Source organism: Cinclus cinclus, chromosome 1, assembly GCF_963662255.1.
Source record: "Cinclus cinclus chromosome 1, bCinCin1.1, whole genome shotgun sequence".
NCBI lineage: Eukaryota > Metazoa > Chordata > Aves > Passeriformes > Cinclidae > Cinclus > Cinclus cinclus.
This window is the reverse complement of record NC_085046.1, coordinates 15,942,963-15,955,401: the sequence shown is the minus strand read 5'-3', so window position 1 is coordinate 15,955,401 and position 12,439 is coordinate 15,942,963. Positions and strand designations below refer to the sequence as shown.

The window sequence follows — 12,439 nt, the reverse complement described above, 5'->3', positions numbered from 1 at the left end:
TAGAAAATAAACATCTAGTGAAAGCTTGTAGCGAAGCTGCACGTCTGTTTTTCACATCCTTTCCATCTTGCCTTTATTTTGTTGTCAAATCCTCCTTCTTTCTATTTCAAGTTGTTACTGTTACACAGCTCCTACTATTTAGCACTAAAAACCCCAAACCCACACCCCAGGCTTTTACAGAATAGAACTCTTTCTGTGGATAAAAAGCATACAGCTTTGATTCAAAAAAATATCACACATCTCACAGTTTGATGTTGTATGTAGTGAGATGAAAAAAATAAGCAAAGAGGAATTCTATAGTATGAAAAGTAGGGCAACAGGACCAGCTACTGCATTTTGCATGCAGTTGAAGTGAATAGATGAAATAAAGGGGTGAGGGGTGGCTGGGTGGCATTAGCACAAACAAAGTAAAATTTTAAAAGCTTGTTTAACTTGAGTTATTCACACTGAGAATACACATTCCTTAGGGAACAGCCATTAACCTACTGGCATGGGATGTAGAAGTCCCTGCTAGTTGGCTCTGCTTAGTCTTTAAACCTGCCATGCCCAGGATTAAACTGATGATTGACCATCATGTCTGGTTCCTTAAGCAGATACTCAGAGCAAGGAGAATGGCAGCCAACCATGGATTTACCATGGTTGCAAAAGCAATTGGGGATGGACCTGATGAGGATAGAAGTGTAAGGATACTGAGGAAAAGCACACAATTAGGTAGGGCATTTCAGGTGGCCAAAATCTGTACACGGTTTTGTTCTTGGGAGTTTGCACCAAAGCAATTCCTCTTTGTGGTCTTTGGGAGCACTGTTGCTAAGAATGACTTTATGGAAGAAATACGATCCTGATGGATTTCAGTTATTCAGGTGTCCTATGATGTGATACCATGAATCTGTAATTGTTGATACATTCTCTCAGTTCCTCTTCTTAATTTAAATGTATGTGATATATCACTTAAAATTTTCCCCAAATGAATAATCTTACTGCAAGTAAGTGAAGAAAGAATGTGCCTGAATGTTCAAAAACATTCATTTCAAAAAGAAAAGTAAATCTTGGGAAAAACCTTATGATGTAGCTGGGGCTTTTTGCCGTATCTTTGGTAGGGTGAGGAGCTTTACAGTTTTAATTCGCCTTCACAGCTCAGTGTTCCTCCTGGTCTTGTCTTTCCTGTTTACTCCCAGGGCTGAGTAGGACACATGGATGGTTGTGTCCCCACCCCCTTGTTGTTAAAGGGAAGGGTGATCTGTGCCAAGGGGGCTGTGTCTGCCTAATGCTCGTGCTGTGAGGACATAGCTGCTGCCTTATCCTTCTTATGCTGCTGCTTCTCAGAAAAACGTCTTGAGTACTAGGATTTGCAATTAAGGAAAAAAACTTGTGATAAAAAAATGGAACTATGTTGGGATTTCTCTTTTGTGAAGCAAATTTCTGTGCAAATAAGTAGTGTCCTTCTACAAGGAGAAAATGAGCAGATGCTTATATTCTTGTAGTGTATAAGACAGACAATTGGTTTTCCAATTCTCATTTTACAATAAAGTAGGGTGTTTTAAATCTTCAGATAAGAGATGGATTAAATCAATCCAAAGTAGTGATGCAGGGTGCCCACAGAAACATTACCTTGCAATAAATAGAAGGTGAAATTAATATTTAATGTATTCATTGTTACGATACAATACATTATTTTACCTTTTTTTCTTTTTTTAAAGCGCTGTGGATAAGCTTTGGAAACTAGAGAAATGTGGGAAGGCTCTTCATTGGAAGGTTAAAGTAGAAAAAAGCCTTAGCTTTAAATTATCATGCAGCAAAGTAGTGAAGCTGGTTTGGCAGCTCCAGTGTAATTGGATATTATTTTGCTGTTTAACGTTAAGCTTAAATGTGAGAATTTATCTTTCAAGGTTCTGACAAGGGAACGTAGAAATTATGCAAATGAAATGCTGTGGTGACAATTAAAACAGTCAGATTTCAGCCTTGGAGCCAACATGTAAACTATAAAAGTGTCTCAAAGAAACTGTCCCCTCTTTGTACCTTTCTTCTCTGTCCTAACATAGGAGGGATAAATGATCATCAGGATGTATTTGACCATAACTTTTTTTTTTATAGGAGGTGGTAGAATTGTCCTTTATATACTAAATATTTTTAAAGAATCTTTACCTTTCAGTATTTTGTACAGTTACAGTAAATTGTGATCCTTGGAGTGATCAAAATATGGAAAACAAGGATTTGGTAGTTACTTTGTTTATTTCAATATTTATTTTTTAAATATTTATGAAAAAATGCTAAGTATATATATTAATTTCATCAGCCTTTTCTGAAATCAGAGAATTTCTTTCCATGTGTCATTTGTTAGGTAAAGATCTGTATAAACATGAGTCTTCTTACCATATTTTGCATCTGCCTAAATTACAACAGAAGATGTTTGGAATATTGTATTTACTTTATTCAGAATTCTGTTTTTCACATAATTGAATATAATGTTTCAAGATTTGCCTTTGAATTGTGAGCAGGTTTGAAGCATTTCAGCCCAAAAGGGAAATTCTATTGAAACAGTGACTTCTGGGTTTAAAAGAACATGGCCACATGAGTCCCAGCTATAGTTGTAACCTAAATACAGTAATAGGCTTGGTCTGAGACTACTTCTGAAAGTGGCTGCAGTCTCTTCCCTGGGGGCTGCATCAGAGTAATTGAAAATATCTGCAGCAGTAGTCAGGCACTCAAGTGATGGACCACAAAAGAGAAACATTAAACCAATAATAAAGACCTTACAGAAAATAAGCTGTCATTATTTGGTACATATTCTAATATGGGCATACTTTTGTAGAACTGTGACTGATAGGTTTAGGGGTGGTAGTGATGTTTGTTTCCTTTAAAATACATTTTTTTTTCTTTGCTTTTTTTCTTAGACCTTAGTAATGTAATGAATTCCACTCCAAATCTAAAAGCTGTCAATGGAAAAGCTGAAAGCAGTGATAGTGGAGCAGAATCAGAAGAAGAAGGACTTCGTGAAGAGGAAGAAAAAGAATTGCAAATAAATGGAAAGGGTAAGTTTTCAGGACATTGTATCTCTCAGAGTTGTTCTTAGCCAGCTAAGTGGCAGAAAATATCAAAGTATCATGAATGCTGTATTTTTTCAAGAGAATTAGATGTAAATACATGTGAATGCATATGTGAAAGATGTCTGTGTTTCAACCTAGGCTGTAAGAATTAAAACTAGTACAAATCTGCAAGCTATGCCATATGATTCTTGATTTGCTTAGCAAGTTCTGTCAAAAGGTTATCTAAATATCTATACCCTGCATTGTTTTGGCTTTTGTTGCCAGTGCTTTTTTTCTAAGAGTTATGAATGGGTACATGGCCTATAAGAGTGGAATTGAAAATTACTTTTTTTTCTTCACAGAAAATAAAAGCAGAACTTTCAGTGAGATTCATTTAGAGGGTCCATAAAGAACTGGATGCTGAAATAACAGCATCTAGTGAAAACCAAGTGAAATTACATATTTAGAATTCTATTCAGATGTCCTCCAAGGACATTAGGATTATTATTTAGTTTAGAAGAGATACCTACTTCAGATTTGCTTACTTATGTTTTAAGTATCTGCTCTTTATGCTTTTTACAAAAACAGAACAATCCACACAAATGGGAATATAGGAGCATTTACATGTTTTTTTCTGCAGATATATTATACCTACAGTCCATTAGCAGGCTAGCTGCTTGAAGAAATAGGGCTGGAGCTATTGGGTATAGAGCTTTCTCTTTGCTAAGTTGCCTTTTCTTTTACAGATTATAAGAATGTGAAACCCGAATCAGCGGCTGCTAAGGATTTGGAAGGTATTATTAGTAATGGCTGTTACAAGGACAGCTTTATCCCAGATATGCAGAATGGCATCCAGACCAAATCTGCCTTGAATGGCTTGAACCCAGATGAAGAAACAAATAAAATGGAGCCAAGCCTAGAAATAGCTCATAACGCTGCTCACCAAGGTATTGTCCTTCCAAGAGCATGTTTTCATTTGCACGTTTTTTTCATGAAAAATAGTCTTTTCTTGAAAACTTAAATCCCGGGATTCAGAGACTAGCAATGGTGTCTTTCAGTTGCAGAAATCTGAAGACAGAATACTAAAACTAATTAATTAATTCCAGTTAAAATTAAGGTTTTCTTTTAGTATCTCCTACAGAAAGAGAGATGAATTCAGAGACAGAGGGGCCTAAACCCACAGAAATAGAAGTGTTTTTTTATAATATCATTATGCTACCTATGCAAATACTAATTGCCTTTGGAAGTGAATTTGTAGTAAAACAAAAATCATTTATATCTGGTTTACCATTCTAAAAAGCTGAAGGTTTTATAAATACCAGTTTGTTGAACCTGGGATCTGAATATATATGTAATATGTATATTTAATAAAATATCTATCTAATATATAAAAGATAATATGTCTATCTAATGCTAATGTAACTTTAGGCAAAACTGCTTTAAACTGACCTTAGGAAGGAGAGGGCAATGAAAAAGGCAAAAATAAAGTTTATATTGCAGAAATGTCAATATGACGTATAGTTTTCCCACTAGTAAAGGTTTTCTATAATTCCTAAATTAATATAACATCTTTATTCAGAATCTAAGTTTAGGATGACAGTTCTAGATAGAAGGGTCATGAATTGATGCTCTCCTACACATTTTAACTCATTGCTCTAGTCTTTGCCAGGGTTGGTTCAACAGGCTCACATTTATAAAGCATGTGTGCTATCCCTCTTTCCCTGCAGGTGCAAGTGAAGAGAATACTGAAGAGATCTCAGCAGCTCAGCACTTAACCAGTGATTCAGACAGTGAAGTTTATTGTGACTCTATGGAGCAGCTTGGAATAGAAGAGGTAGGGGTTTATTATTCCTGGGTCTATTTTGAAGCTGGTATGCTGCTTGTTTTTTAATAGGTTCCTCTCAATCAAATGAACATGGACATGCAGAAGTGAATGATGTGGCTCATGCATGCTGTCCTTCTGTTTGGACTATAGGGGTTTGTTCCTTTCATTGTCAGCATTTTACAGCTTGGTTACTACTGGTCTAAAAGCCTTGAAGCCCTCAGAGAATTCATGTGAGAAGGCTTCAAAAACAACAGTACAAAGAAACAATTGTCAAAGAAGGAAAAACAGTATAAAGAAACTAAGGTCTGTGTCCACATATTAATGTAGGGTCTCATAACATGTAGGGACCAAAATTTGGCTGTTTTTAAGAAATGGGAAGTATCTTTGTAACAATTCACTTTTTGCTTGTTTTTTTTCCTGGTCTGATGACTTCTGCATTTGTTCCTTAGAATAAATAAAGAATAAACATTAGCAGGTGGCCTGTAGGCCAGTGCCTGCAACTGGCCTAAGTCTAAAGAAGTGGGGAATTACAAGGATTTCTGTGTTCTTTTGTATTCTCTTCAGTCATAATGTACACCTCCAACTTCCCTATAAAAGGTGAGCACCAACTGTGCTGCCATAGTTTTGATGGGATTTGTGCTCCTGCTGATGACTACTCATAACTGTAGTCTTTGTTGGCTTTCTGGCCTCGACCTTCTTCAGAGGCCCAGGTTAAGTGTGGGCTCTGTAGGTTGTACTCATACACCTTGTTTCCTGATTCTGGAGAGAAATGAGTGAATGGTGCTTGGGATCAGAAAGGCCAGTAAGCACTTGAATATTGCATCATTCTCTTGTCTGGCTCTTTCCTGAGTATCTAGGGAATTCATTTGAACAAATCAAAATTCTGCCCAGTAATAAAGCATGTTGGGAAATGTAATTTGATAGAAGTGGTGCAAGCTGGCTTATCTAGCTGATTTCCCAATCTTGTATATCGTTCAAGCTTGTTTGAGATTCTTTAATTAAAGTGGGTGGATAACTGTCAGTTTCCTAACCTGCATGAGGAAAGTTCTAGTTTTGCACAAAATAACAAATGTTTCAGTATGTGTGAGGAAATACTCAAGTAGAACAACAAGTGAATCAGTTCAAACTAGAAGAGGTTCACTTAAATAAATACAGCTGGTTCTTGGAAAAGATATAGCCAGCACTCTGCCCTCCAGTTCTGATGACCCAGAACTGCTATGTTAAAAATTTGGGTAGCAGTTTCCATTTCTGTGCCCCTCCTTTTGGTTATTTTGGCTTCTCCATTAAGTTCTTTTACAGTAACTAAGGTCCCCAGTCTGCTTCAGCATATCCTGTCCTTGCCCTATGCCAAGGGCAGCTTGAACCACCCACCAAGACAGTCCCAGTGCAGAACCTGAACATCACCTGTCTCATCCTTTTTTACTGTCTTCCTGCAGTACCACCAGTTTTGAGTGAGAAGTCCATAGAATGCTCTGCCTTTCCTTTGTCTGGTGTGAAGTGCAGGTGCAGCCAAGCTGTTTGGAGCAGGCTGATGATGAGCTGCGTGCTCTCTGCTGTGAGTGCAAACACTGCCTACCCAAGGTTGCTGACAGCATGGGCCTTCTGACCTGCCTCCCAAATTCAAGGGAAGAGGGCGTTTCACTGTCTAGGAAGCAAAGCTAGTTTTACAGGGAAAAACGGAATGGTTTTAGACCTTAATGTTCTATTTTAGAAATTATTGAGTATTGGTGTATGTTGGAAATGTCTAAAGAAATTCCTGTGGTATCTGTTGTGATATTTGCTTGACATACCTTCTCAATCTGGAAATGACATTTAGACACTAGTAAGTATATTCTACAGGAAAACAACTGCTCGCCTTAAAAGAAAAGTCTTAATTCTGGGCAAAGTATTTTCTTAGTGTGAAAGTAAAGATTCTATTTTTTCCTTTTTAATGTTTAACTGTCATATTTTACAGAATTTAATTACTTGCTAATGTTAATTTGTAGCCCTTGGAGATCATCTCATCAGCTAAAGGATCTTTAAAGCATTCATCCCATTTCTTGGATGTAGATCACAGTCTTCTGTTAGAAAATACGGATTTTCCAAGGCGCACTTGCATGACTTACGGGAATCTCCAACCTGGAAATACTGGAGATGGGGTTGCTGAAGAACAAGGTGAAGTCAAATGTGGAGGAGAAGATGGCAAAGCCAGTAATGGGGGTCCTCACAAGGAGAAAAAAGGTGGAGAAAAAGCAGATTTCTACAGTGTCAGAAGAGGGAGAGGTACTGTGACCCTCCATTTGTGTTCCCCACTCTCCTCACTGCCATAAATTACTGGTGTCTGAGAAGCATCAGCACTGTCTAGTGGAACAGTCATGTGTATAGTGCTTCTACTCTTCACAATAAAAATAGTTAACAAAATGCCTATTATAGTGGATAATTTATACTCCAGCTGCTGCTTATGGCACTTGGGTTTTTAGAAAAAATCCTCAAAACCAGTCTCTGCCTGAGAGGAGTTCCTTTAGAAGTTACATACTTATTGTTAAATACATGTGCACTTACATCTCTGTGGTGGTTTATTTGAAACCAGGGAATGGCATGGAACGATGGCAGTGACATATTGTTTTGTATATAATTGGAATGTTAACCACACCTTAGACTGATTCTGATACTATCTATTATGATGCTTAAAACTTAATGATTCTTAATCATGTAATCACCCAGATGTTCAGTTTATGCTGGACCTCAGCACTTTTTAATCCTGTAATACTTCTAATACTGTCACCTACGAGCAGTACCATATTCCAGTGGTATGATCTGTAAAGTCAAGGATAAAATCAGTTTTTCTTGTAGAAACCAAAAAAGGCAGAAAGTATTTTATTTATATATAGCATGCCTTTTTGTATAGCACCAATAAGTAATCAAGGGAAAAAATTAAAAAGAAAATCCAAATAAAACATTTATGTTGAAAATTATTATAAAGAACATACTATAGTTAACTATCTCCTCTTCTCTCTCTTGTTGTTTTATTGAAGTTTGCTATTTACAGGCAGAAATATGACAGGCTAGTGGTAGTTGTATCTAGTTTAAGGGAGTACTGTAGATTTCAAATAATTATCTTTTCTCATCACTGTGTTCCAGTGATCTTTGTTTTCCAGCTGGAGACCTTGCCAAAATTAAAACATACTAAGACCCTACTTTTTGCTAGGGCAGAATGTACTGCTGAACTTGTCTGGTTGTGTATTAATAGCTTTATCTAAATGTTCTTGCAGTTGTAGGAATTTGAATGATGCTGTCACACTAAGGCTATAGGGAAACATCTCAGATGACATTTCAGTGATGTCCCAGTGCTGCTGAACTGTCTGAAATATAGCCTGAGACAAGGAGTACCACATTCCTGGGTGAAAACTCAGGGAGAAGAGTTAAACACTTTCAATAGAGCTGTAGCCCATTGTGTGTTTTGTGTTCCTGTTTCTCCTCCCTCACAACAGGGCACAGACTTCAGCCTTTAGGAGATGGTTCCCAGGGTGGCCAGATGGGCAGTGGAGGGGATGGTGAGCGCTGGGGCTCCGACAGAGGCCCCCAGGGAAGCCTCAATGAGCAGATTGCAGTGGTGCTGATGCGGCTGCAGGAGGACATGCAGAACGTCCTGCAGAGGCTGCATATGCTGGAGGCTGTTGCAGCATCACAGGTACTGTTCTTTGGAGTTATTTGATCACCTTTATTAAATGTCCTTGGATATTTTTGTGCTTTTTCAGATTAAAGTTTCAGGCAGTATTTTCTTAAACTGCAGAGACAGTTACATTATGTAGTTGAGGCTAACTTAAAATTTCCTATTGGTACCTACTCTCAGAAGCACAATTCAGAATTCTTGTACATGTAAGCAAAACCATGCATTTTGGACCTAGAACTTAACTGTATGTTATGTCACTGATTTCTGATCAGACTGATCTTAGCCATAGTTATTGATACACATTACACTGGCCCTATATGGAGACTCCACAGTTAATGTTAGTAGTGCATGATCTCAGAGAACTGAAAACATTTTCAAAGAAAGTGAGAAATTAACTTAATCTTTCAGATGGTAAATGTTCACAGGCAGAACTTCAGATTCCATTTTTCTGATAGCAAAAGACTTGATTGTTCATAGCTTTATTTCCTCCTGAAGTAATCCAGCTTTATTGGAATTGTAGGTCAGGTTCTAACCCACCCAACAGAACTCTTAAGCAACTGTAGAAATTATTGATACAGTGTTTCTTCTTCCTTCTGTTTCAGTGGAACATGTTGTGAATATAGTTGAACCAGCAACCTGAAAATGTTTTGTTTTGTTTGACTTGCTGATGTATTTTGATCTGCATGAGCATGCTGTACAAGCAGTATCCTATGGGAGGCACATACTCCAGATCTAAGGCAGCCACATAGGAGGATTTATTAAAACCATAATTTTGCTGCATTACAGATATTCAGGAATCTAATGTTTGGTTAAATACAGATTGATTTTCTATCTTTGCCTGAGCAATATAAGAAGAAGCAATAAAGGATTCTTCCCCAGCAGTTCATGCTATGCTTGCTGTCCTTACCTAAGGAGAAACAGAAGCTTTTGTTTCCATGCTTACATAAATTAAGAAAGACCTAGAAAACCAGCTGCTTTGCTGTCGTGGAAGCACCACAATAGTGATTGGGAATAGTCTTGAAAAGATTTTGGTACTTCTATTTTCAGGATTGCCTGGAAGACATGGAACAGAGTATTCTCTTTCCTTTATGGCATTAGACGTGCCTGTAGCTGTAGTCCAGGGGAAAACAAAACAGTGGTTCTGATGTTAGTATAGACTGGTGTTCAGACATGGAGGCAGGCAAATTAAGCTGCTGTGATTTCTGCTCTGGGTTGGAAATGGGACTAGACCAGACTTGAGAAAGTTGCAATGATAAGTTGAGTGAAGGAGCCTTCCAAAACTGTAAAGAGGTCCAGTAAGTGACACTGGTTCATTTTCTAAGACAAGAGAAGTGATAAAATTACTATAAAGAGTAGTGGAAACATGAGAGGCAAGTTAGCAGCTATGTGGGGTCACATGGGGGTGGTTCTGTGCATTAAACTGTGATATATACACATTGCAAAGCCATCACAAGATGAAAAACCTCATATTCTTGTTTTGTGAAGAAGGAAACTTTTAATTGCAGTTTTGTTTTTTACGCTTACCAGCCTTTGTTTGTATTTAAAGGCAAAATCTGCAACACTGCAGTCAAATTACCAGCCCGCCTCCTCTGTCAAGGTAAAATATTGTTTTTATGATATGTAAAATGTGTGAACTGTGAGAAAATATGAAATCAAATATTTTAGCTCTAGCTCTTGGTATTGTGCTTTTTGTATTGTCTTTTCCTTGACTAGGAGATAAAAAATAATCTGTCTGAGGAAATTACTTGATAGACTAATATTTTCTTCTAATCTTACTATTATTTTCTTTGATACTGTAGTATTTGAAGTGATGAGAAGTATACAGGTGGCATTCAATATGTGCACACAGATTACTGACTGGAATTTTTTTTCTGTTTTCCTTAGAAACCATCATGGTGGCCCTTTGAAATTTCTCCTGGTATTTTAGCTTTTGCTGTTGTTTGGCCATTTATTGCCCAGTGGTTGGTACATGTGTATCACCAAAGAAAGCGAAGGTAAAGATGTACGTTCAATAGAAGGCATGCACTGTGTGGCATTTGTTTAAACCAATAGGCAATATTATCGTGTTATTTAGACAGGACAGAAAATTCTTTGCCTTGAAAGTTTCACAGTATGAGAAAGTATTGGTTAATTTGACTTTATATGTAGTATGTTTTATATGTGGAAATCTATGTTAAATCTATGAAATGTGATGCAGGATAAATAATTTAGAGCATGCACAAGTGGGTGAGGCTGGATAGTTTGGAAGTGTTTCCGTAACATTCTTGGATCCTCTGACTCCACATATTCTCTTGAGTCATTTCACTGTTTCTACACTTCCTAGTCCCGTTGTACCATGAAAATCTATTTTCCTATCACATCCTATGTAGAGTGCCATCTGTCAACTATAATTTAACATCTACTAGCACCTTATTATGGTACTTTTGTAACATCTACCTTGACTTCCTTCAGTTGAAGGACAATTGTACTCTGATCTTGCCTTTTCTCAGCTAAGCATCAAAAGATTGAGTTACTGTCTGCTTACTTCAGCCTCACACCTGATTTTGTTAGCTTATTATGCTCTTGGCTTTTACTTCTTTTTCCTCTGTCAGACTGCAGAGAGTTTGCATGTGTGTGGATCTTGGAAGAATTAGCTGAATTTGCTCTAGCTTTTAAATGTTTACTAGTTTTCATGGTATAGTTTTTTCTCCTGTGGTAAATCCCAGAAACACAGAGTGGTTGAGGTTGAAGGAAGGCTCTGCAGGTCATCTGGTCCAAGATCCTTGCTCAGCCAGGGACACTCAGAAGCCAGTTGCCCAGGACTGTACAGGCAGCTTTTGATCATCTTCAAGGAGGTGAAACTCCACCACCTCCCTGGGCAACCTGTACCAGTGTTTCTCTCTCCTCAGAAATGCTCCAGTCCTTTAATCATCTTCGTGGCCCTTTGTTGGATTCTCTCCAGTTTGTCCATGTCTCTCATGTAGCCAGAAGTGGACAGAGCACTCCAGGTGTGGCTTGTCCAGTGCTGAATAGAGGCAAAGGATCACCTTGCTCACCCTGTTGGAAGGGGTAATGCAGGAAGGGATAATGTTGGAAGGAAAGCATCAACACCACTGGCCTTAGTTGCAAGGGCATGGGTCTGACTCATGTTCAGTGAGGATGCCCAGACCCTTTTCTGCCAAGTTGCCTCCCAGCTGGCACACAGTGATGCCTGGAGTCATTTCTCCAAACAGTGTCGGGCTAAGCACTTCTCCTTGTTGAATTCCAAAAGGTTCCTGTCCATTTTTCTAGCCAGCTGTAGTCCCTCTGGATGGATGGCAGCACCACCCTCCGGCACATCAGCCACTCCCAGTTTTGTGTAATCTGCAGCTTTGCTGCGGGTGCACTCTGCCCAATCATCCAGGCCATTGCTAAAGGTGTTAAAACAGGATTGGCCCCAGTAGGGACCCCGGCATTCACCACTAATAACTGGTCTCCAACTGCACTCCTGTCACTGATTATCACTCTTTGGGCCCAGCCCATGGCTTTGTAAACAATACAGCGCCCACAAAGGCTGCAAATCTGCCAGGGAGCTCCCCTGGCTCAGAGCTGTCAGCAGCAGCATTGGTGTTGCTGCATTGTCTGATGAAACCAGAGATTGCACTACCGAGGCTTTCAAGCAGTTACACACATTTTGCTCGTTCTTTGCACTAGCAAATGGAAATTTCCCCTTATCAGGAAGGACAAAGTTGGGGTGTTTTAAATCAAAACAAATTTTTTTTAGTATTTTACTTGAAGCTTCTATGAACTTCAGCATTCTGCTAATTGCTCCTGCATGGCTGTGTTCTCTCCCTCTTTCTGAACACTGTACTGTTCTTGAAAATCCTTTTTGATAATCTGCTTGACCTCTGTAGCAACCTCTATCCAGCCACAGGTTCAGACAGAAATCAGATTTTAGAAAAGCATCCTTTCCAGCAATTT

The 12,439-nt window shown here is 38.4% G+C and overlaps 1 protein-coding gene across 2 annotated transcripts in view; it reads left to right on the top strand.

Annotated features, from left to right (window-relative positions):
- The window catches only part of ACBD5 (acyl-CoA binding domain containing 5), a 30,327-nt gene that overhangs the window by 14,482 nt on the left and 3,406 nt on the right, over positions 1-12,439 (top strand). Inside the window, exons 5-11 of one of the 2 annotated variants that reach the window (XM_062507182.1) lie at positions 2,892-3,029; positions 3,770-3,970; positions 4,751-4,857; positions 6,834-7,110; positions 8,319-8,518; positions 10,047-10,097; positions 10,385-10,494. In XM_062507182.1, the coding sequence (XP_062363166.1) occupies positions 2,892-3,029; positions 3,770-3,970; positions 4,751-4,857; positions 6,834-7,110; positions 8,319-8,518; positions 10,047-10,097; positions 10,385-10,494 (1,084 nt within the window). The remainder of the gene's footprint in view (positions 1-2,891; positions 3,030-3,769; positions 3,971-4,750; positions 4,858-6,833; positions 7,111-8,318; positions 8,519-10,046; positions 10,098-10,384; positions 10,495-12,439) is intronic. The other variant, XM_062507190.1, reaches the window with a different exon arrangement.